The sequence below is a fragment of the Syngnathoides biaculeatus genome, chromosome 9, assembly GCF_019802595.1.
Source record: "Syngnathoides biaculeatus isolate LvHL_M chromosome 9, ASM1980259v1, whole genome shotgun sequence".
NCBI lineage: Eukaryota > Metazoa > Chordata > Actinopteri > Syngnathiformes > Syngnathidae > Syngnathoides > Syngnathoides biaculeatus.
In genome coordinates, this window is record NC_084648.1 from 27,257,967 (window position 1) to 27,283,483 (window position 25,517).

General features: G+C 41.8%; 2 protein-coding genes across 9 annotated transcripts in view; one reads left to right on the top strand and one right to left on the bottom strand.

Moving 5' to 3' along the window:
- Positions 1-12,038, top strand: part of LOC133506458 (sodium channel and clathrin linker 1-like) — a 20,820-nt gene extending 8,782 nt beyond the window's left edge. For 3 of the 5 annotated variants that reach the window (XM_061830624.1, XM_061830627.1, XM_061830625.1), the window contains 9 exons: positions 78-156; positions 260-358; positions 1,341-1,412; positions 1,530-1,604; positions 1,673-1,812; positions 1,910-2,102; positions 6,054-6,250; positions 6,541-6,619; positions 11,515-11,667. In XM_061830624.1, coding sequence (XP_061686608.1) covers positions 78-156; positions 260-358; positions 1,341-1,412; positions 1,530-1,604; positions 1,673-1,812; positions 1,910-2,102; positions 6,054-6,250; positions 6,541-6,619; positions 11,515-11,664 — 1,084 coding nt within the window. In that variant the 3' untranslated portion in view covers positions 11,665-11,667. Of the gene's footprint in view, positions 1-77; positions 157-259; positions 359-1,340; positions 1,413-1,529; positions 1,605-1,672; positions 1,813-1,909; positions 2,103-6,053; positions 6,251-6,540; positions 6,620-11,514; positions 11,668-11,906 lie in introns of those variants that run through there. The other 2 variants (XM_061830626.1, XM_061830628.1) reach the window with 2 other exon arrangements.
- Positions 11,675-25,517, bottom strand: part of zmp:0000001082 (integrin alpha-D) — a 42,216-nt gene continuing 28,373 nt past the window's right edge. Inside the window, exons 15-30 of one of the 4 annotated variants that reach the window (XM_061830610.1) lie at positions 24,976-25,133; positions 24,433-24,599; positions 24,220-24,336; positions 24,064-24,134; positions 23,850-23,997; positions 23,407-23,505; positions 22,945-23,024; positions 22,781-22,858; positions 14,472-14,547; positions 14,038-14,145; positions 13,917-13,958; positions 13,717-13,842; positions 13,522-13,635; positions 13,371-13,436; positions 13,175-13,285; positions 11,675-13,081 (exon numbers count right to left, since the gene is read on the bottom strand). In XM_061830610.1, the coding sequence (XP_061686594.1) occupies positions 12,896-13,081; positions 13,175-13,285; positions 13,371-13,436; positions 13,522-13,635; positions 13,717-13,842; positions 13,917-13,958; positions 14,038-14,145; positions 14,472-14,547; positions 22,781-22,858; positions 22,945-23,024; positions 23,407-23,505; positions 23,850-23,997; positions 24,064-24,134; positions 24,220-24,336; positions 24,433-24,599; positions 24,976-25,133 (1,747 nt within the window). In that variant the 3' untranslated portion in view covers positions 11,675-12,895. Of the gene's footprint in view, positions 13,082-13,174; positions 13,286-13,370; positions 13,437-13,521; positions 13,636-13,716; positions 13,843-13,916; positions 13,959-14,037; positions 14,146-14,471; positions 14,548-17,298; positions 17,495-22,780; positions 22,859-22,944; positions 23,025-23,406; positions 23,506-23,849; positions 23,998-24,063; positions 24,135-24,219; positions 24,337-24,432; positions 24,600-24,975; positions 25,134-25,517 lie in introns of those variants that run through there. The other 3 variants (XM_061830613.1, XM_061830611.1, XR_009796496.1) reach the window with 3 other exon arrangements.

Consider the following 25,517-nt stretch of genomic DNA (forward strand, 5'->3'; position numbering starts at 1 on the left):
CTCTCTTATCAATAAAGTGATCGTAAAATAGATGAATTCATTGGAGAGTTTTTCCTTCTTTGTGTTTTAAATATTAGACTGAAAGCTGTGTCAGAAAATGCTTTTGAAGAACAAACTGTCTTGGAGACAAAGAACTGTCACAAACATGTGGTCAAGGTCTGCCAACGTATCTCCAATTAGTCTTTTCCCATTTAAATGGGAGTTCAAGATTTCTCTTCTTCTAAGCAGAGTGTTTGTGTGTGTTTATTCTTTCTTTGAGACCCTACTGAGAGAGATGCAAAAGACAATGGCTATGGAGAACAAAGATAAGGCCATACAACAGTTCATCCAGGAAGCTGCTGTTCGTGCCAGGAAGGAGGTAACAAAACAAAACTATTTAAATGGTTCCTTCTTTATACCTAATATTTGTTGCAGGAACCTTTGTGGCAATCATATTATTTCTGCAACTTTCAATAAGACTTTGGTGCCTGTCTTGACATGATCCTCACTAGCAAACATCCAGATGTCCAATAAGATTTGGAGCGGGGCCCTTGACATACAAGCTCTGAGCTGCAGGTCATGGGTCCTCTGACAGGATAAAAATTCGTCACGTATCTTTAAAAACACCCTCAAATGGATAGGAACAAAACATTGGGCTATTCTGATAATTGCTTGATCAAATTTCTACCACCTGTCAAAGGAAATAACATTTTGACTTTGTAGAAAGCACCCTTTAAACCTGAGACAGGTGGGGCAGTGAAGAAGAGTTGGTCAAAATATTTTTGGATTGCAGTGGTGGATTCATCAGACCACAATAGGGGCTTTACATGGAGGCTTATATTCCAACTACAATTTGATTAGAAGGCTAAACGGAATGAAAATGAACTTGAACAGAAATAAACAGGCCAAATCCAAATGCCATTTCATTTGGTTTCACATGGATAGAGTATTCTTTCCCAAACTGATCAGAAGTCAACTTTCATCAGAATGGGATGTGCATACTCTGTTGGGATGGAGATCTTGTTTTAAACCTCTTGTAACTTTATTTTTTTAACTTCAAGCTGTTACTTGTATTAAAGTGGAAAACAATGTTGCCCAAAATCTGGTCTAAATAGACAAATGACTATTTTGATAAATTATGTGATGTTTACATCATCATGTGTGCATGTCACATGGCTTTTCCCGTTAAATTAGTGCATAATGTATACACCCGATTGGTAAGGATTCCATCACATGTAAAGAGTTGACCAGAGATTTTGTAGCAGCATGGTTTCAATCTCAATGAAAAAAAAATCTACATATAAACCTGGTTATTAATAATCTAACAGTGAGCCATGTTTTTTTTTTTTTATATTTACCAGATAGATAATGTACGTGAGCAGTGCAATGTTGAAATCCAACAAATAGTAGACGAGGTGTCCCATTTGCAAATGGTAAAACCCTTCGAGAAGTCATTCAGTCTCATTTGGTATTCTAGTCTCTGTTGAGCTAGACTAATACCAAAGTCCAGTATGTCTTTATTTTCCTCATGCCTCTCCATTTTTCTCCAGGAATGTGCAATGAAAGAGTCTCAGATTGAGAGATGCAAGCATGAGAAAAAAGCTCTTGAGAAGGAATTGGAGAAGGTGAAGGAGCAGCCTTTGGGCTTGACCTCTGGCAAGTCTTGACATTTTTGAGTCGTGTTTTCCTTTAGGTGACGAAGTACCGGGCAGAACAAGACCTTGAAAAAATTATTGCCCTTCACCTGAGGTGTCTAAATGCAGAAAGGACACGAGACGACATGAGCGCCACTCTGAAAAGCACACAAAGCAACATAAAGAAGTTTGAATCTGAGTAGGTCTTTTTTTTTTCATTATTCAATTGTTACTTCTTGCTCTGAAATACATGACCCAAAGGCAGTGATTTTAACATCATATTCTAACATTTACAGGTGCAAAGAAGAGTTGTGCCGCAGCCAAGCGGAAATACAGTGTCTACAGAGCAGTTTGGCTGCCGCTTGGAAGGACTGCGACATTATCAGTGAGGAGCGAATCCAGCTGCAACAGGAGAATCTGGAGCTTCAGAGGGAGATGAATGAGCTGCAGAAAAGTACCATACTGATTCAAAATCAGGCAAAAAATCGGGTAATTTCACACATTTCAAAAGAAAGACACAAACAAAAGGGAGAAAATGTTCAAATATAGCCATCATAATGTAATATAAGTCATTATCTACATAGCTAACTGCATATTGCAGTAATTGGTCAACCCTTGATGCATACAAAGGCGCTCAGGCACGGGGAGACTATGCAAACTCCACATAGGCGGGGCCGGGATTGAACCCGGGTCCTCAGAACTGTGAGGCTAACACTTTACCAGCTGACCCACCGTGCCCCCCTAACCCAGTCCTTATAGCCCAAATTATATGATTTAACAATCCTCACGGAACTGCTGTAGAGCATTAGCCTCACAGTTCTGAGGAGCAGGGTTCAAATAATGGCCCCTCCTGTGTGAAGTTTGCATGTTCTCCCCATGACTGAGTGAGTTTTCTCCGGGCATTCCGGTTTCCTCCCACATCCCAAATTAGACACTCTAAATTGCCCTTAGGTGTGATTGTGAGTGCGACTGTTGTCTGTCTCTATGTGCCCTGCGATTGGCTGGCAACCAGTTCAAGGTGTACCACCTGCTCAGTGACAGCTAGGATTGGCTCCACCATTTCCACTACCCTTGTGAGGATAATTGGCTCAAAAATTCATTGGGAATCCTACATGTGATGAATGGTGCATTTGGAATCTGGGCCTTCAGTGGGAATTCAATTTTTAGTATGTTATTAATGAAAAATGTCAGCCAGAATGGACCCATCCGTTTTTTCACTACACAACATGACTTTGACGTATATGGCTTTTTGTCACTCCCGCCATGAAAATCCTCCTGAGGGATTTGTTTTCGAGAAGAAGCAGGAAGTGACGTTAGTAGTAGACGCCCACTCAGGCGGTCACATATGTTTCTACTAGTTTTACCCCTTGGAAGGTAGCTCTTTGTTCCCTCGTGTCAGCCAAAATGCCAGCTCGTTGTATTGCTGGATATTGTTCGAACACTTGGGAGGATGGATTCCTTCATACTTTTCAAAAAGACCTGGTTCATTGTGAAGAATGCATTGGGCGGGTGCAAAGGACGAGAGCTTCGTGGGTTCCAAATGACAGGTATGTGTGTATAGAGCTACTAAATAACTGGGGAGCCATAATCCTCCCAGAATGTAACAAAAGATCTGCATACGTAAGTCAGGGGTGCTAAATGTGTCTATGTACCCGTCAGCTCCGCCATGAACGATGCACGGTTTCGCCGAACACAGCTTCGGCCAGGCTGGCTCATATATACTGTCTGGGAGTCTGTTGTTAGTTCGAAGTGATCCGCATATCTAAATATTTCTCTAAACGATAGGGTAATATTGCCCTGATCACTTCACTCGATTGTGAAATGTTCTCTTGTTTGAAAAGAGCTTCTGTGTCCCATGGTAGGTGGCACAGCTTATTTTCAAGGGCGAATGTCAAGGTCTGATGTAATGGACAGATGTTGCAGGCAGTATAGCTACCACTTGGATTTTGAATGAGACTAATGCAACTTTGCGCATGGATGACGTGTTCTCTGCTCATACTTTTTCGTATGGACGTTGAAGTGAATAATATAGGGATTTTCATTACAATATCTATTTTAGAATGTTTATAGGCATGCCACTTGACCTTTAATGTCACCAGTATAACAGCACAATTTTACGAAATATACAGAAACACAATTTGCATTGGGTGGTATTACTGTCCTTGTACTTGGCGGTCATTTGTTTTTTCTTGTGATCTAGGAAAACAACCCCATTTTCGTTTTAATATATATAAACTTCTGGAGCCATCACCTTATGTAGGACACGTTTGCATGCCCAAATGATCGTAGGATCTAAGTTGTCTGGAACTTTATGCCCCTGGCAGGATGATGCATGGCAAACATGTCCTAGGTGAGTCTGAAGGGCCAGATAAGGACAACTAAAAATCAGCTATGACAAGTAAAATTATTAAATCAGTGTTTCCGTTGCCTGAACACGTGTCATCTAGGCCCCCGTCTGGAGCCTGGCCCAGAGGTAGGGTTTGATGGCAAGCATCTGCAGGACGTGCTTACCCCCATCGGGCCTAGCACTAACATAGTCCATAAAGGTAACGTGGTTTCCCCTTCCCCTCGGCTCTCCACCTGTGACCTTTACAGTCGTGTCATCAGACTTGCAGCTGTATATTTTGGACACTGCTGAAGAAAGGGAAAGCTGTCAACCAATCACTGCAGCTGTATATTTTGGACACTGCTGAAGAAAGGGAAAGCTGTCAACCAATCACCACCTCATGGTGAGTTGGCTTCGATGGTGGAGGAAGATACTGGTGTGACTCAAGCGTATTGTTGTTGGGCAAGGCCAGGCCACTGCCCTGTGTGCTGTCCTCTGGCAGCAGCTCTTCACCTGTGCTTCTTTGTCTATAGCATGTATTTAAGTCTTGTGTGTTGTATTGCTAGTGGCCAGTTTGTTGTTTGACACTGCATTAGTCTGAGTGAGTATCCGAGGTTCTTATTGGGTATTTGCTTCATTGTCACAGCCAGCGTTCCTGTGCCACCGCAGCCAAGTTTAGTTCAGCCTTCTTTTTCCCTCGTTATCTGACCTTGTTTTCATGTTTTTGGACCTTGCTTGTTGCCACATGTTTTTATGCCTTTGCCTTTCTACCTGTGTATGACCTCAGCCTGGAATAAAATCACCCTCGACATCATGTCACTGCCTCAGAGTCCTGCATTTGGGTCCAACCCCTTGCCCCATGCTTGTTACAATTGTCCAGGTCTGCTGGGAATGTTTGGCAGAGTCCCCCATCAGTAGGGTTGGGTATCGATGGAATTTGATCAAGAACTCCTTCCCTTTCACAATTGCACTGTCAGACTACTGCAATAAACTCTTATATTCCGATACCACTGCATCTTGTTTTTTCCAAAAAGTGGGTTTTATCTTGTCAAATTAAATGCGACCAAATACACTCGATACCGTGGGGATGAAAACATGAGTGGATCAGGCCAACTGTTATAAGAAGAAAATGGAGAGGGAAAAACCTGTTGGTGGTTACCAGTACTCAGGACAGGAGAGGACATTTGTGGAAGGTTTGCTTGAGGAATTTTCAAGTAATTTTAATACGATATGGTTTGCAAGCGAGCAAATAAACGTTACATAGCCTAGCAAGCTAGTACTAGTGGTCATTTGTAAACGTGCTACCGTTCTGTTCAATACATGATCTGACCAGAGCAGAAATTTCAAACCTTCATGGAGCCAAGGCAAATACAGTGATACCTCAACTTACGAAGGTCTCTGCTGACCAAAGATTGGCTTTAAGGGATGTCAATCTTTAGCCATAATGCACATCCTGTCTCTTGGCATGTGTGGCGCCAACAGAGCATCTCGACCTATTGGCTAGAACGTAGCATCTTTCTGCCATTTTATTCTATTTTGATTTATGTTTTAATCAACTTCCCAACTTCATTGGAAGTGGGGTTGTACATCGCGTACAAAAAACCCCATCAATTACAGGAGTTGATATTCTCAAAGAGCTGTGCTGCTAATTTCCCCATTGCTAATATAATATGCTAATTATAATAATACTAATATAAAAGGCTCTTCTATTCTGTTGTATACTATACTGAATGCCATGTAGGGATAGCTTTGCTCAGATGTGCTATGTCAACCAGTCTTATTATTGAGTTAGTTAGAACTCAACGAGAGCAGGTGATTGGCCTCTTGTTCAACCTCAGCACTGGGTATTCCTAAGTGGTCTCCCATCCAAGTACCAACGAGGACCACCCCTGCTAGGCTTCTATGATCAGACAATATGAGGCAGCATGTGGGGATCAGGTTGGGAATTTAATTTCTTTCGTGAGTATTTTGCCTGAAATACAGCAATTTTCAGCATTCACAGCCAATTACTGAGGGAAATACATTTTTTTCAACAATAATTCACAAAATGAGATATTGCACCATCTTTATGTGCGATTGTAAGCTATCTTCCCCATTCTGTTGCCCATTCCCAGATATTGGAGGTAGAGCAAGAGTGCAAGTTAAAGGAGCAGACATTTAACACAAAAATGATGGCACTGGAGGAGAGAAGCCATAACTTGAATGCTGATCGGATGAACCTCCTCACAGCACATCAGAAAAGCATTCAACGCTCAAAGGATGAGACCACAGACATGACAAACGCCTTTGAAGCCAGGATACAACAGCTTACGTAAGAACTAACTGGAGTATTAATTTCAAAATTAATTTATTGGTTAGAGGCCAGAAGGTGTACTGTGGTACTGGGAAAATCTCAGAAACAAACTACGAGGTTTTGCATCACTCCCTGTTTAATTGCAACATTTGAGTGTGGACATGAATGACTGACGCATTATGCTGCCAACTACTAAGATCATCTTATATGGAACTGATCGATTACATATTACCAACAACGAGAAAAATGAATGATGAAAGTTGTTTTTATAGTTGAGTTGGTTGTAATTGTGTCATGCTACATTTTAGGATGGAGATGAATCAACACAAACAGAGATTACATGATGTAGAACTGCAGCTCAGAAATAATCAAGACACTATAACTGAGGTTTGTAACACGCGATTAAGTGTGCAATGGTCAGCATGTTAACACATTGTGACAAAATAGGAAACGTGTTAAAAGTCAAAATGCTGATGGGCGGAACACACTGCACAGGATGGTATTTGAGCATACATTGCTGTCATATACTGTTTTGCACCAATATCAGCACTACCCCAAAATCAATCACAAATTTAAAGATAAAAAAAAATGAAAAAAGAAATTATGCTGTGATTGATTAAAATGGTATCACACAGGGCTATGAAAAATATTTGACCCCCTCCTGATAATGTTTTTTTTTTTGCATATGTGTCACACACAAGCGTTTCAAATCATCAAGACCAATTTTAAAATCACTCAGAAATAACCTAAGGAAGTATGAAATGCAATTTTCAAATAACACTTAACTTTATTAAGGCACAAAAAAAATAAAATTCCAAATCTTTCTGACCTTGTGAAAAAGTAATTGCCCCATTTGTTAAATCACAAAGTCACCGTGACTAACCACAAATTTGGAAACGGTGAGTCTAGAAAATGTTACAAAGCCAAATCCAAGGCTTTAGGGCATCAGCGAACCATTGTCATAGACATTGCTGGATTCACAAATGGAGAAAACTGGGAAGAGTGGCAAACCATCTGAGGAGTAAACGACTAACTAAAATTACTCCAAGATTGTGATGACAACTCATCCAGGAGGTCACAAAAGAACCTCGAACAACATCTCAAGACCTGCAGGCCTCACTGGCCTCCGTTAATGTCAGTGTTCATGCCATCCATGGGAGAGTTCCCAGGTGAAAACCCCTGCTGTTGACAAAGAATATAAACCAGCAAGTCCACCTTTGGCTTAAAAAAAAAGGGTTTGGAGTGTCCAAATCAAAGTCCAGACTTAATTGAGATGCTATGGTGTGACCTTAACGCCCCACTGACACAAAAAGCATAATTTTTAGTATGTTTTTAGTTTTAAAAAAAGGTAGCTGGAATGGACCCATCTGTTTTTTCACCACACATGATTTTGACTTTTGTAACTCCCGCCATGAATATCCTCTTGAGGGATTTGTTTTGGAGAAAAACCATGAGTTCACTCAAGCGGCCTAATGTGTTTATACCAGTTTTACCTGCGGGAAGGTAGCTCTTTGTTCCTTCGTGTTAGCCAAAATGCCGACTTGTTGTATTGCTGGATATTGCTCGAACACTCGGGAGGATGGATTCACTCTTCGCACGTTTACAAAACACCCGGTTCGTCGTGAAAAAGGGATTGCACAGGTGCAAAGGGGGAGAGCTTCCTGGGTTCCAAATGACAGGTAGGTATGTATAGAGCTAAAAAAAAAAAAAAAAACACTAGTTGGGAGGTGGGGTGGGACGTAATCAAAAGATCCCCGCGCGTAAGTCAGGGGTGCTAAATGTGTTGATGTGCCCGTCGGCGCTGCGGAGGGCTTCGGCGCTGTGGAGGGCTTCGGTGCCGCGTCTGCCGATCACGGCTTTGGCCAGTGTGGCTCATCCATACTATCGGGGAGTCTGTTGTTAGTTAGAAGTGATCCGCATATCATAGAAATATGGCTTGAAAAGATAGGGTAATATTGCCCCAGTGACTTCACTTGATTGTGAGATGTTTTCTTCGAAAAGAGCTTCCGTGTCCCATAGCAGGTGCCACTATATGTTTTCAATGGCGAATGTCCCGGTGTAACATCTGCTGATGACGTTGAAGGCAATATGGCTACAACATGGATGTCGAATGAGCGTTCCGCAACTTTGTGCATGGATGACACGCTCGCCGCTCATGTTTATTTTTTCGTATAGACATATAAGTGAATAGGAGGCCCCGTAGCTCAGCGGTTAGAGCACTGGTTTGGTAAACCAGGGGTTGAGGGTTCGTATCCCAGTGGGGCCGCCACTCCCTGGGCATCCGGCGTAAAAATTGTGCCAAACATATATATGCGTTCATCTGAGATGACACGCTGTGGCGACCCTGAAAGGGACAATCTGAAAGAAACACACATTGAAGTGAATAATGTTATATTTCATTTTTCATTACAATATCTATTTTACAATGTATACAGGGATGTCAGCGCGGCTTTAAACAGGGAGTTCATCCTACAAAGCCCCCCAATATGGCACAGTTGAAAAAATTGTCTCCAATGTTTATGTGTGTGCAGTGGTAATGAATAACACAACAGCTTTTAGGAACTCTGGGCATATCTCTTTCACCCCTGGGCCATGCCACCAAGGAGCTTATTAAGCACCTCTAAAGTACCTCAGTGACCTCGTCCCCAAAATAGGAAAGCCTGCCTTAGAGAACCCAATCTCTGCTTTCTCATGGGAAGGCATGTCGGAATTAAGGATGTCTTTAAAGTATTCTCCCCACTGACTCACATTCATCCCAAGTCGAAGTAAGCAGCACCCTATCACCACTATATACAGTGTGGATGGTACATTGCTTCCCCCTCCTGACAGATTGGATGGTCGACCAGAATTTCCTCTAAGCCCTCTGGAAGTCTTTCAATGGCAACACTGAACTCCTCCCATTACCAAAGTTTTGCTTCACCAACCACCAAAACTGCATTCTGCTTGGCCAGCTGGTACCCATCCACTGCCTCAGGAGTCCTATGGGCCAAAAAGGACCAAAAGGACTCCTTCCTCAGCTTGACAGCATCCCTCACCATTGGTGTCCACCAGCGGGTTCGGGGATTGCTGCCTCTACAGGCATCGACCACCTTACAGCCACAGGTCCAGTCAGCTGCCTCAACAATGGTAGCATGGAACATGGTGGACTCAAAACCCCCCACCCCCTCCTGAACTTGAGCAAAGTTCTGTCGAAGGTGGGAGTTGAAACTCCTTCGGTTGGGCCTGCAAGGTAGCCGTGGTATTTTTCCCCACCATCAGAGGCAACTCACTAAGTGGTGATCAGTGGATAGCTCTGCTGCTCTCTTCACCTGAAGACATGTGTCCACATGTCCGATGACATGACCACAAAGTCGATCATCGAACTCCGTCCTCGGTTGTCTGGTGCCAAATGCACATATGAACACCCTTATGCCTGAACATGGTGTTTGTTATGAATAATCCATGAATGAGCACAGAAATTCAATTACAGAGGACCACTTAGCTTCTCATCAAGAGGGCCATTCCTCCCAATCACACCCTTCCAATTCTCACTGTATTTGCACACATGAGCATTGAAGTCCCCCAGCAGAACAATGGAGACCCCAGTGGTAGCACACTGCAGCACCCCCTCTTAGGACTCAAAAAAGGGTGGGTACTCTAAACTGCTGTTTGGTGCATAGGCACAAACAAGTCAGGACCCATCCTCTCAGCGAAGAGAGGCTACTCTCTCACCCGCCGGTGTGAACCCCAACATACAGGTGCAAAGCCAGGGGGCAACAAGTATTCCCACACCTGCTCGGTACCTCACCATGAGCAACTCCAGAGTGGAAAGGGTCCAACCCTCTTAGGAGGACAGGTACCATAGCACAAGCCTTGTATTGAGGCATGCCCAACTATATCGAGCTGTAACTTTTCGACCTCACCCAGGAGCTCAGACTCCTTCCCTGCCAGAGAGGTGACATTACACGTGCCTACAGTTAGCTTCAGGGTTCAGATCGCAAAGGTACCTTCCTTCGGCCACTGCCCAGCTCACACTGCACCTAACCCCTAAAGCCTCTCCCATTGGTGGTGAGCCCATGGGAAAGGGGACCCATGTTACCCTTTCAGGCTGTGCCGGCCAGGCCCCATGGATGCATGCGATCGCCTTTGAGCCCCAGCTCCAGGCTTGGCTCCAGAGGGGGGCCCTGGTACCCATGTCTGGGCAAGGGAAATCTCAATTCATTAAAATTTTTCATCAAAGGTGTCTTTTCACTGCTTTTGTCTGGTCCCCCACCTAGGAGCTGTTTGCCATGGGTGACCCTACTATGGGTGTGAATCCCTAGACAGCTTAGTTCCTAGGATCATTGGGATACACAAACCCCTCCACTATACTATAAGGTGATGGCTTCCAGGAGGGGGATATAAAAAACATAATAAAACATAGTAAAAGCAAATTAAAGTAACGTTGAATGGCACCGAGGAAGCACGGTGGCGCAGCTATAGAGCGCTCACAGTTCTGATGACCGGGGTTCAAATCCCATCCCTGCCTGTGTGGAGTTTGCATGTTCTTCCCATACCTGCATGGATTTTCTCCGGGTACTCCGGTTTCCTCCTACATCCCCAAAACATGCATTAATTGGAGACTCTAAATTGCCCCTAGGTGTGATTGTGAGTGCAACTGTTGTCTGTCTTCATCTGCCCTACCAGTTCAGGGTTTACCCTGTCGCCTGCCCAATGACAGCTGGGATTGGCTCCAGCACTCTCACGATCATTGTGAGGATGAGCGACTCAGAAAACAGATGGATGGGTGAATGGCACTGCCTAAAAAAGGATGTGTAGTCCTGTCTCACACTCTCCCACTTTGCTTTCCTGCAGTGCTCTGTCCTATGCACATGCAAGGACAATCGTTTGTTATTAAGAAGAAATAGGGGGGCAAAAAAGGATGTTCCTTTGCCTGCAAAAGCTCACAAGACACTGCATGTTTTCCGTCTTCATACATAGCACTAGCCTTTCTCAAGGCTGTATGAATGTCAAGAAGTACAATACATGAACACAAGATATATTTGTCCATGAATGTTCTTTGTCAACTGATTTGTTAGTAAGAGGTTCCACTTGAATTGTTCAATTTTTCATCTCACTCAAGCAAAAAAAATTACAAGACAACAGCTCATAACCTAAATGGAAAACTCTTAACTCAAGGCTGTATATGCTCAGGAATATAGTTAAATAAATGATAGTAATGAAATAGTGAGAATTTGCAGAGACATTGCTATTAAATACATATGGACTGAGCTGTAGGTAAATAAGTGCTTTTCTGTGTGCAGTATGGGAGTCAGTTAGCAGAGTATCAAGAAAAATACATTTGCCTCCAGAGACGAGTGTCCGATGCTGAGCAAAGGGCTGCCATTGCTACACAACAAGTACGTACAATGATAAAAAAAAAAAAAAACTGTGCAATATTCGTCACAGTGTGACGTCTGTGGAATACAAGTACACAGTGTGCTGCATATTTGATTCATTTTATATTCCTCAGCTGCTCTTGCATAATTGACATTTTCTCATCATTTTTCTACAAACCACGTATGTTTCATATTTAGTGATGGCCAAGATTATGTGATACAATGCTACTTACGCTGATTATCCCGATAAAATGTTTTTTTTGTGGAATTGTGAATATGGTCTGAATTAATTTGGATGACAGTTATTTTCTTCACAGCTGTCGGTCTTGACATCCCGTCGAAGGAGCAGCTTTGAGGCTGCGTAATGAAGACTGTTCACTATAAATGTTGTATTGTTTTTCTTGTATGCTGCTGTAAAACTAATTTTCCCATGTGAAGCCACATGGGAAAAATACACTGGACTCAGTACTTTTATGAATGACAACTCTATTACTTGGATATTCTTCAGCATTAACTTCAATCAATATTCGGTCAATATTACAGGTGTTGTTGTCCAAACCTCCTTGTCCTAAAGCCCTTTCGTCAGTTCCACCTAGAGAACATATTGTAGCCAAGGCTCCTGTGAGACGAAGTTCCTCTGCCCTTTCCATGATCTGCATTGAGAGTCTTTCAGTTGGAAAGGCCCACCAAACAAGGGATGTATCAAAAATCCATGGCTGAGCTACTGAAGAGGAGCCCAGAGCCTAACAAACTAATTTAGAATATCTGCATCTGCAACTTTTTCCTTTCTGTCACTACGCAGTTCCTGGGACTATTTGTGAGCTTGAAAGAAAAATTCAACCAGGCAGCTTCACATCCTTCACTGAGGTGTTGAATACGGCATTAGGAGCTCAATGAAGCCAAAATCACTGAAATGGCCTTTGCCAATTCCAAATAAATGTTTGTCCAAGTTAACTATCTTGGTTTTATAGTAATAGAAGAATAAAGATTATGGGTGAATCAACCAGTCAGGTCGCATGACAGAGTAATTAACTTTCACTCAGTGTCCAGACAATGAATGTCACTCATCTCATCCAGGGTCATGCCAATTTGCTTCATTGATGATGAGATAGAGAAAACATTCACTCAAGACATAACATAAAACCTTGACAGAAACCTCAGCCAGAATGAACCACCACAAAAGAGTAAACAATAAATCCCACAAAATAATAGTATACGATATTTACATTCCACTATATTATCTGTTCTTTTGACAGTGATGCATATGTCCATAAATTGCTTGACTGTATCGTCCAGTAATTATCATTTATTCCAGTGCTGACTCTGGATCAGCCAATTGGTTGCCTTCAAGAAGTGTTTTTTCCTCAGCGGGCGGGTCGGCCTCAGACATGCTGCCCAGGTCGTCGTTCTGGGCACAGGCTCCCAGCTGAAGAGCAGCCCCTTCTTCCTGCTCTTGATAGTATTGGACTGTTTTTCTCTTAAAGCACCCCAGCTTTGTATGCAAAAAAAAAAAATTGACAAGAAGAATTTCAGCAGATTCAACCACGAATTTGGAGTGACATTCAGAAAATGGCCAATCACTCACCTTATACATAATGATGGTAATAAGAATCAGAAGTGAAAGTCCAAGTGCAGTTCCAGTTAAAATTATGAATTGTTTATCAGGTGAAATGATGAATTCAACATGAACTTCAGACTGTTGATATAGGTATAATTTGAAGATATTACCTGAAAAATGATCAAGAGGCTTTTTTGTGTAAAACTGGAGCTGCAAAACATACCCATTTCTTTGTGGGATCGCTGTCTTTCCACATGCTATCCGTCAGTTTCTGTTCCATTCCTTTGATCTTTGGGTCATAGTTAGGGCATTTGGACATTAGAATATCAACATAGCTAAAAGCAATAATTCGAGGCAGCTTGAGTTGAACATACCTGCTGTGTATAAGACTCGAGGACATATCGTTGTTTGTCGTAATCGACGTGTATCATGCTTTTAAACTTAACCTCGCCACTATCTCCGGTATATCTTTTCAGAAATGCCTTATTCTGAAAATTGGGGGTCCCATCAGTTTATAGATTAGATATCTTTGGCATGGTCTGTGTGTAAGAGAAGGCAACTGTGTTTACCTGTGCACGCTCTGCAAGATTGCTAAATTTTATGTCTCCAGACAATATAAACTCAGTCGAAGATTCTTTTTCCAGGATGTAAGTGTCACACTCGATGATTTTGCAGTATTTTTCTGGCGAGCAATACTTTAAAAAAAAAAAAAAGATGTGATTGTGAGCAGAGTTTATAACTACAGAAATTTGATACATGTTGAACTTACTTCAGAATGAATTCCAGTAATGCTCTTGCACTGTGTTTTTTTCTTGAGACAGAAAAGATTGAACAAAGAGTTAAATAGCAGGCTGACAGCAAGTTGCTTTGTGGAATGATGAAAAAGTTACCTGTTTCACATAGACTTGATAATTTTCCATCTCAAAGCTGTGTTGGAGTTTAGTGGGAAACATCAGCGACACATTAACAGGAAAAGCCTTCCAGCCAGGGTTATCTACCTGCCAGCAAGTAAATGTGTATTTGCAAGGAGGATTTGGAGAGAATATTTGGTATTTTGGTGCCTCTACGCTACAGATTTGTGAAATGTAGAAATTACTGCTGCTACTCTGCCCCTCTAAAGCTAACAAGTGGCCAGTACAGATCTTGTTCAAAATACCAAGTGATATAGTAATCAGTCATTTCTGATCCCAGCAGTCTTGATTTGCAAGGCTCAGTGCCTTGCATAGTACAGGACAGACATAGCTCATATTTACATGACTGCCCTTGCTTAATATGTCCTGTGTATTTTATTCAGCGCAATTGTGCAAAGAATGATTGAGTTCACCTTATACATAATGAGCATTCTTTTGGCGTCTGTGTCATCGTCTGTAAAATTCAAATAAGTGGTGGTGTCCATTTTCCTAAAAACAAAACAAAACAAAAAACAAGGAAAAAAACAAGACAAAACAATAAAAATGTGAAAATACATGCACGAATAAAAGATAAATGCATACTCCATATTAATTGGATGCCTTTCTATATCTTTGTCTATCTGACTTCTTTTCCTTTCAGCTTGTCCTATTAGGGGTCACCACAATCATTGAAGTCTCGGACTTTGCCTCCAAAGCACGTTAGGGGTCACCACAGCGTGTCATCTTTTTCCATGTAAGCGAATCCTGCATCTTCCTCCCTAACACCAACTGCCCTCATGTCTTCCCTCACAACATCCCAAAACGTTCTCTTTGGTCTTTCTCTAGCTCTTATACTCACTCTCGCCTCGGGACTTGCCCAAATCATCTGTCAAGTCTGCTCTCTCAAACTTTGCCTGTACCTCTATGATGAGGTAATTTCTAATCCTATCCAACCTGCTCACTCTTAAAGCGAATCTCAACATCTTCATTTCTGCTGCCTCCAGCTCTGCTTCCTGGTTGTCTCTTCAGTGTCTTGAATCTGTACATCGTGGCCGGCCTCACCACTGTTTTATAAACTGCCGTTCATCCTAGCAGAGACTCTTCTGTCACAACACACCAGACGCCTTCCGCCATCTGTTCCAACCTGCTTGGAAATGTTTCTTCACTTCCTTACCACATTCACCATTGTTCAGAATTGTTGATGCCAAGTATTTGAAGTCATCAACCCTCACTATCTCTTTGCCTTGGAGCCTTGCCCCGTCCACCGCTCTCATTCACCCACATACTTACTTTGGCCAATCTTCATTCCTCTCCTTTCCAGTGCATGCATCCATCTTTCTAATTGTTCCCCCATCGGATCCCTGCTTTCACTGCAGATTACGATATCATCTGCAAACATCATGGTCCAAGGGGATTCCAGTCTAAGCTCATCTGTCAGCCTATCCATGACCACATCAAACAGGAAGCGGTTCAGAGCTGATCCCTGATGTACTCATCTTAAATTCTTCTGTCACACCCACGGCACACCTCACTGCTGCTCACCACACCAGACTTATGCATGCAGTACCACAGTTCCTCTCTTGATACTCTGTGATAGGCTTTCTCTAGGTCAATAATGTACACACAATGTCGCTCCTTCTGGCCTTCTCCGTACTTTTCCACTACCATCCTCAAGGCAAATAATGCATCTGTGGTACTCTTGCTGGGCATGAAACCATACAGTTGCTCGCATACAGTGGTACCTCCGTTTTCAAACGTCTGTTTTCGTAGAAATCGGTTTTCAAATGAAAATTTTTAGATTTGTTTGCTTTGGTTTTTGAACGAAAATCAGCATTCGAACGCCCCGACCAGCTGACCCACGATGATTTGTGATTGTGCTTTCGAACGCACCCCAAAAACAAAATGGAAACAACGTAACGCGCGCTAATGCGCGTGATGCAACCAGTTGACCCACACATACTCCTCTCCATGCAGACGTGTCCCAGTAGTGACTTTTTTTTTCTTCCAATTGAGCAATATTAACCTCCGATCATGGCTCCAAAGAAAGCTAGTGGAACTGCTGGTGCTGAAAAAAGGAAAGTGGTGCATAAAACTGTCGACCTCAACAAGGACTTGATAGCCGAGCACAAATCTGTTGTGCATGTTTCTGAGCTATCGAAGAAGTATGGCATGGCGAAATTGACGATCAGCACTTTGTCCTAAAACACAAGGATGCCCCCAAAGCAAGTGATGTTGCTGAAGAGGCACCCATGTTGACAAAACAGAGGCCACAGATCTTGGAGGAAGTCGAAAAGTTGCTTCTTATTTTTGTGAACGAGCAGCAGTTAGCTGGGGATAGTGTTGGCGAGGAAGGGATTTGCACCAAAGCTAGAATTCTGTATACAGATTTAAAAAGAAAAGACTCCAGTCTAGTTACTGAGGGCTTTTAATTCAAAGCAAGTCGAGGATGGTTCAAAAAATTCTGCAAAACAAGTGGGATACACTCTGTTGTTCGCCTTGGAAAGCTGCAAGTTCGGACCAGGCCGCCACGGAAAAGTTCAAAGCCGAGTTTGCCTGTTTCGTCAAGGCCGAGGACTACCTTCCCCAGCAAGTTTTCAGCTATGATGAAACGGGCCTATTCTGGAAGAAAATCCCACAAAGGAACTACATCACGGAGGAGGAAAAGTCGATGCCAGGCCACAAGCCTATCAAGGACAGGTTTACACTTTTATGTGGTAATGCTCGGGGTGATTGCAAGATCAAGACGCTGCTAGTGTACCATTGTGAGAATCCCTGTGCATTCAAGTAGAACAATATTATGAAGCGTACATTGCCTGTTATGTGGAGGTCCAACTCCAATGCTTGGCTGACCTGGCAATTTTGTACTGAGTGGGTGAATGTGGTGTTTGCCCCAACCGAGAAGGCCTACTTGGAGGAAAAAAACTTGCCCTATGTTGCCTTCTGCTTATGGACAATGCGCCTGCCCACCCTCCAGGTTTGGAGGACGACTTAACTGATGAATTTGAATTCATCAAAGTCAAGTTTCTTCCTCCTAACACGACCCCCTTGATTCAGCCCATGGACCAGCAAGTCATCGCCAATTTCAAGAAGCCCTATACAAAATTTTTGTTCCAAAGATGCTTTGAGGTGACAAAAATAATTTTTGGAAAAATCACTTCAACATTTACCACTGCATCACCATTTTCGACAAAGCTTGGAGCCAGGTTACACATAGGACCATAAACTCTGGATGGAAGAAATTGACCCGAATGTGTTGCTCACCGCAACTTCAAAGGTCTTGCAGCTGTTGCAGGGCCCAACAGCTGCTGGTGACAACATGGGGTCTTCACAGGATTGTCAACTCATCCATGAAATCTTGACAATAGGCCAAAATATCAGTTTCGAGATGGACACCAATGATGTTGAGGACCTGCTGAAGGAGCATCGTGTCAAGCTCACAACTGAGGAACTCCTGCACCTTCAGGAGGAGCAGAAGAAGATATTGGAGGAGATGTTGTCTAAGGCTGAAGGCAGGAAGGATGTCTCAAGTACCGATATTAAAGCTATCTGCGCTAAATGGAACGACATCCATAATTTTGTAGAACTCCATCACCCTAACAAAGTGGAATCTTGCAGAGCACTCACTGCAAAATTTCAATGACATTGTTATGAGCCACTTCAGGAAGGTGCTCAAAAGATGGCAGAAACAGTCAACATGAAATACTTTCTTTGTTAAAAAGGGGCGAGTCACCCCTACAGAAGACATTTGAAACAGTTGTTTTGCATTGCTTTTTTCTTTTGTTCCATTAACCCTATCTCTAGTTGCAAGTTAAACATTTTTTACGTTATGTATTTTCTGTGCAAATAAAAACAATTTGTCTTGTTTTTTACTGCTTGTTTAAAGTTATTCTGCACTTTTGTCAATAAAAAAAGGTTTACAAGACTGGAGGCCGAGTCGCGACAAATTTGCCAATGCACTCCCAGCCTTGCATGCTCTCCTACTAAAGCATACATTTTAAGCAATAAATAAATATATTTCTTAAATGATTTAATTAAATAAAATATTTAAAGTATACATGTATTTCCACTATGCAGTTTATCAGGAAAAGCTAAAAAAAAAAAAACGCTTTAAAACAAACTATTTTTTAGGCGTGGAATGCATTATTTCATTTTCCATTCATTGTAATGGAAAAACACGCTTCAGTTTTCGAATGTTTTGGCTGTCAACCAGTCTTCTGGAATGGATTGTGTTCAAGAACTGAGGCACCACTGTACTTACTTCTGTCCTGGGTCTAGGCTCCACTACTCTTTCCTATAACTTTATTGTGTGTCTTCATCAACTTTATTCTTCTGTAGTTACCACAGCTCTGAACATCGTCTTTGTTCTTAAAAATGGAAACTAGCACACTTTTCCTCCATAATTCAGGCAACTTCTCGTCCGCTAATAGTCTGTTGAATAAGTTGGTCAAAAAACCACCTCTCCTCATTGCTTCCATACCTCCACTGGTATGACATCAGGGCCAACTGCCTTTCCATTTTTCATCCTCTTTAGCGCCTTTCTAACTTCCCCCTTACAAATCATTACCACTTCCTGGTCCATCACACTCGCCTCTTCTACTCTTTGCTCTCATTTTCTTCATTTATCAACTTCTCAAAAGTATTCTTCCCTTCTATTTAGCACACTACTTGCACCAGTCAACAAATTTCCATCTATCCATCTACACCAGGTTGGATGATGTGTCTAACTGGGAAACGTCATCATATGCCTCTTGTTTAGCCTTCACATCAATCATCAATATCAATGTATTCGATAAGCCTTTTCTCAGTCCTTTCGGTGTCCCACTTCTTCTTTGCTAGCCTCTTTCCTTGTATGACTTCCTGTACTCTTTCTCCCCTTTCCTACCCGAAGATACACCAACTACTCTCCTGCCTGTCTCTCTCATCAAATTGGCTGTAGTTGTCCGGTCTTCCGGGAGCTCCTCCTGTCCACTGAGGGCCATCCTCAACTCTCTTTCGGCCGCACAACACTCTTCCTTTCTCAGCTTTTACCACATGGTTCTCTGCTCTACCTTTGTCTCCTTAATTTTACTCCCCACCACCAGAGTCATCCTCCAGACCACCATCCTGTGCTGTCCAGCCACACTCTCCCCAACCACTCCCTTACAGCCACTAACCTCCTACAAATTACATTGTCTGAACAAAATGAAATTTACCAATGTGCTTCTACCTCCACTCTTGTAGGTCTCCCTATGTTCCTGCCTCTTCTGGGGAAAAAAAGTGTTTACTACTCCCATTTCCATTCCTTTTCCAGACTCTACCAACATCAGTCCTTCAAAGTTCCTTTCTTGGATGCCGTACTTACCCATGACTTCTTCATCGCTCCTGTTTCCTTCACTAACATGTCAATTACAATCTGCACGAATCACAACTTTCTCTCTGTCTGGGATGCTCAGAACTACTTGATTCCAGAATTTCTTTCAACTCTAGGTCACATCCTACATGTGGGGCATAGTCGCTAATCACATTATACATAACACCTTCAATTTCAGATTTCAGCCCCATCACTCAATCTGATATTCTTTTCACCTCTAAGACATTTTTAGCCAGCCGATCCCGTAAAATAACCCCTAGTCCATTTCTCTTCCCATCTACACCATGGTAAGGGAGGCCCTGTAGTTCAGTGGTTAGAGCATTGGTTTTGAAAACCAGGGGTCATGAGTTCGTATCCCACTCGGACCTCCACTCCCCAACAGGGGTTCTGTCAGGAAGGGTGTCCGGCATAAAAATTGTGCCAAAAAATATGTGCAGTCATCTGAGATGACATCCTGTGGCGACCCCTCATGGGACTCAATCTAATATTCTATTCATCTCGAAGACATTTTAGCCAGCTCTTCCGTTAAAATAACCCCTCGTCCATTTCTCTTCCCAACTAATTCATGGTAAAATAATTTAAACCCTGCTCCCAAGCTTCTAGCCTTACTCCCTTTACACTTGCTCTCTTGGATGCACAATATATCAACCTTTCTCCTAATCATCATGTCAACCAACTCCTGAGCTTTTCCTGTCATAGTCCCAACATTCAAACTCCCTACACTCTTCTTCTTCTGCCGACGAATCCACTTTCCTCCTCTTCTTTGTCTTTGACCCACAGTGGCTGAATTTCCACCGAAGCCCTACAGGTTAACAGTGCTGGGGGTGGGCATTGTAAATCCGGGCCATGACCGATCCAGTCTGGGATTTAGATAAACGCTCATATTTGAGGCAACCATATGCATTTATCCAGGCTTGGGACTTGGTGTACAGATTGCACTGGGTTGTGCCACCATTGGACTCCATTCTATACACTGATGTAATCTTGTAATTTATTTCTAATGTCTACTATATACACGGATTGTACCAAATACAGTGAAGAAAATTGGTATTTGAACAACCTGCTCTATTGTAAGTTCTCCCACTTAGAAATCATGGAGGGGTCTGAAAGTTTCATCGAAGGTGCATGTCCACAGTGAGAGAGATAATCTAAAAAGAAAAATTCAGAAATCACAATGTATGATTTTTTTTTAACGGGGGTTAGGTTTAGGGTTATTTTATTTGTGATACAGCTGCAAATAAGTATTTGAATACCTGTGTATCAGCCAGGAATCTGACAATCAAAGACCTGTTAGTCCGCCTTTAAAAGTCCACCTCCACTCCATGTATTATCCTGAATCAGATACACCCGTGTGAGGTCGTTAGCTGCATAAAGACACCTGTCTACCCTATGTAATCAGTAAGACTCCAACTGAAGATGACCAAGACCAAAGAGCTGTCCAAAGACACCAGAGACAAAATTGTACAACTCCACACAGCTGGAAAGGGCTATGAAGAAATTGCTTGGTGAAAAAAGTTCCACTGTTGGAGCAATCACTGGAAAATGGAAGAAGCTAAACATGACGGTCAATCTCAATCGGAGTGGAGCCCCATGCAAGATATCACCTCGTGGGGTCTCAATGATCCTTCGGGAGGTGAGGAATCATCTCAGGACTACACGACGGGACTTGGTCAATGACCTGAAAAGAGGTGGGACCACCGTTTCCAAGGTGACTGTTGATAATACACTAAGACGTCATGGTTTGAAATCATTTGTGGCACGGGCGGTTCCCCTACTTAAACCAGCATATGACAAGGCCCGTCCTCAGATTGCCAATGACCATTTTGATGATACAAAGGAGTCATGGGAGAAAGTGTTGTGGTCAGATGAGACCAAAATGGAACTTTATGGTTATAATTCCATGAACCGTGTTTGGAGGAAGATGAATGATGAGGTCCCAAGAACACGATCCCTACTGTGAATCATGGGTGTGGTAGCATCATGCTTTGGGGGTGTGTTTCTGCACATGGGACAGAACGACTGCACTGTATTAAGGAGAGGATGACCGCGGCCATGTCTTGTGAGACGACCTCTTTCCCTCAGTCAGAGCATTGAAGATGGGTCGTGGCTGGGTCTTTCAACATGACAATGACCTGAAGCACACAGCCAAGAAAACCAAGGAGTGGCTCCGTAAGAAGCATATCAAGGTTCTAGCGTGGCCTAGCCAGTCTCCAGACCTAAACCCAACAGAAAATCTTTGGAGGGATCTTAAATTCTGTGTTTCTCAGCGACAGCCCAGAAACCAGTCTGATCTAGAGAAGATCTGTGTGAAGGAGTGGGTCAAAATCCCTCCTGCAGTGTGTGCAAACCTGGTGAAGAACTACAGAAAACGTTTGACCTCTGTAATTGTAAACAAAGGCTACTGTACCAAATATTGACATTGGTTTTCTCTGGTGTTCAAATACTTATTTGCAGCTGTATCACACAAATAAATCGTTAAAAAATCATACATTGTGATTTCTGGATTTTTCTTTTTAGATTATCTCTCTAACAGTGGACATGCACCGACGACGAAAATTTCAGATCCCTCCACATTTCCAAGTGGGAGAACTTGCAGTATAGCAGGGTGTTCAAATACCTTTTTTCTTCACTGTAGATGCTACAGTCAGTGTATATAGTAGACATATTGGAAATAAATTATAAGATTATATCAGTGTATAGAATGAATATCTTATCTATATCTTAATATTGTCACTTGTTTTTTTCTGTTTCCCCTCTTTTGCATGTCCTGGTTTGATTCCTGATCAGTGCCACATTCTCTGGCTATTGTTAGTCCCAAAGAAAGGGTTGGGTTGTGTCTGGGGAAAATTGCAAAACAAATCATGCAAGTGACTCAGTATGGCACACCTTGATGGGACAAGCCTAAAAATTTACCTTATTTATTTATTTATTTATTTATTTACTTACTTACTTACTTACTTACTTACTTACTTACTTACTTACTTACTTACTTACTTACTTATTTGTTTGTTTGTTCACACACACACATATGTATATATATATATTTTTTTATTTTTGATAAATTTGCTGTTTTTATTCCAGTTTCCTCCCACATTCCCAAAGCATGTCAGATAGGTTAATTGAAGAATAAATTCCCTGTCAACATGAATATGAGTGCGATTAGTTGTTTGCCTGTATGTGCCCTGCAATTGGCTGGCAACTAGTTCAGGATGTACCCCGCCTCCTGCCCAAAGATAGCTGGGATAAGCTCCAGCACACCTGTGACCCTTATGAGGATACGCAGTACAAAAAACTGATGAATGGATGGATGATTGTAAATGTTTCTGAAAAAGAGCAGGCATCAAAATGGGAATAACAGTCGTCTCACAATAATCAATGTTAATAAGGACTTACACTGTTATTGCCATTTTTATTTCAAATTGCACCTGGAGTGTCCTGGTCATCTTAGACATAGTGGAGTTGTTGTTGTCACTGTGAAAACAATGAATTAAGAGATTTTTAAAGTGTCAAACAATATGAAATATTAAAACAAGTAAATCCATGTCCATCACATCTACCTTTTCCCAGTGACACTAATTGCAATAGTGTCGTTCCACTGATAGTTTGTTATGATGTGGAAAAAACTTTGAAATGTTGCCTGCACATTCAAGAAAAATGAAAATAATGTTACAGAATCTGAAAAAAAGCACATCAATTAGTACGTTGTTTTTTTTTTTTTTTTTTTTTTTTTTTTTTCAAAAGTACCGTGGGGGGGATAAGCAAAGCAAGTGACAGCTCTCAAGTAGCATTTTAAGAAAGGTAATTTCAACCAGATATTATTATTACTATTTTGCAATGCATTTGATGAATGAATGAGTTTGGTTGAACAAACTCTTCCAGCAGTGTGGAATGCCACTTGAACAAATGTGTGAATGTACATATGCACACTTTTCTTCGTGAAACCACAGGCACTACAATGGAAATATGGTCCAGTGTCGCTTGCTGATGTGTCATGACGTTATGTTTTAAGTAGAACCCACTGACGATCTGCTGCGATAGACTGGAAGGCTGACACCATATATGGTTTTGTCCGTTACTCCCTCCATATCATCGAAGTTGTGGAGCGTTGGTCTTGTGGCCTAAAACACAATAACAACTTGGACAATTTTTCACTTTGTGTTTCTTAAGCATAGTCGTGTGTATTTTGGAATAGTGGAACATGATTCTCTTTCTCTAAGATTTAGTGGTGTCAGTGGCAAGCCCAACTTTACTTTGAATAAAGCAAACGTTTCGGGAGTTTGCATTTGTTGACAGTCTAACAAGGAGAAAAAAAAGCAATTGTAACAAGTAACACATTTCTTCCTCATAGTCCCTCGGGACCATTTTTCCAAAATGATTTTTTTAAATGTGTATACACCTTGACAACATCAGATATACAGTTCATAATCAAATGGCTGAAATACAATGTGATGAGTTGACTTACCTCTGTGATAATCTGAGATATCCTCGAAAAGGAGAGGCCTGGGGGATAGTCGATTATTAGGCTAGTGTTGTAGGAGTCGTCACCATGATTGGCTATTGTGATGGACATATTGAAGTAATTATCTTCAGCCACCAGTAAAGTTGTAGTTCTAAAAGATACAGTATATATCTCATGTTCATGAATATGCAGTGCTGTGTTTGCAAGATATACTCACGAGATTTTGAAGTCAACTTCAATTTCAGCAATACACGTGTCATTCTTTCGACATCGCTTTTCAAAAGGAACCTACAAGTACACATTTAAACTGTTATCAAGTACTATTAGCACATCCTCAGTTGACATTATTTATGGCTCATGTCACAGCTAGTACCTCAATGACAGTTTGTGTTTTGCCATCCGCATTCAGGACAACATCTGCAATGTGACTGTCCACTTGGGAGAAGTTTAATTTGATGCTGATAGGCGACTGTGTGTCTTTCACACATTTCTGTCAAGGAAAAAAGATGAATACATAGTGGTCCAGAAATGCCTTTGTGAGAAAGTGTGTTTGTGTGTTTTTGTATTTGAACAAATACATTCATACTGGCATGTAGACGTGAAACGGGAAGCATGTCTCTTTTTCCAGCAGCTCATGGGTAAAAGTTCGATTTCTCAATTTCCCGTCACTTGGACTGAAAAAACCTCGGTGTGATTGTCTCTTTGGATCCACATCAAGCTTGTACGAAATGTTCAGTCCTAACGTCACAGCTCCTGCAAAGACACACTTTAGGGTTTCTGTGCATCCTGAAGATAGTCCCTGTCCTTTAGATTTTATGTTATCTATTATCTTCTTATCTTATCTATCAATTTATCCAGCCTGATTCGAAAATGGGAATACATTTTTTTCTTTCCCTTAAAATTCTGATTTGGTTGCAGTGACGTGGCATTGATGTGGCTTATAAAGTCCTGTTGTGGCACCTTTATCCTGGTAACTTCACTGTTTTTGGATGATCCCGACAACTTTATTTGTCCTTCTATGGTCTGCTTACAATGTCAAAATGGCTGCATCGAAAATAGGTGCAGTAATGAAAACAACAAAGCTAGTGAGGAAATTTGGTGTCTGGGTTTAATTGGTCATCATTTTTACCTGGTGTACTCTTTGTTGTTTCAACCATTTCGAAGCAGGCTGTTAGGTTAACCATAGGTAAAATTGTGTCCGTTTTGACTGAGCAATCAATTTCATCGATGCTTATCTCCTTAGGATGAAAAGACAGACGAGCTGTAACATTAAGAATGGGCCTTGACCTGGAAAACATTGAAAAAGAGATTTTTGATGTTTTTTTATGAAACTTTTATGAAGTATCTGAAAGGGCAAACACAGTTCTTAGATCGAAGAAAGGGTAGTGGTTATTCAAAATATCCAACCGAAAATAAAATGCTACACACAATTTCTATCAAAAAACATGCTCTACCAGTCAAAGGTTTGAATAGACTTTTGAGTGGTATTTACAGTGGCCTAGAAGTGCAAAACAATACAACAAATTGTGGAACACCTTTTTGGATTTCAGAAAACAAATTAACAACCGAAACACATTTACAAAAGACGAAACACCTGGAAGGGAAACGTCCCATTTCGCAGACATTCTTGGATATCCTACAGCATTTCTCGGCAAAACACACCCAGCTTCA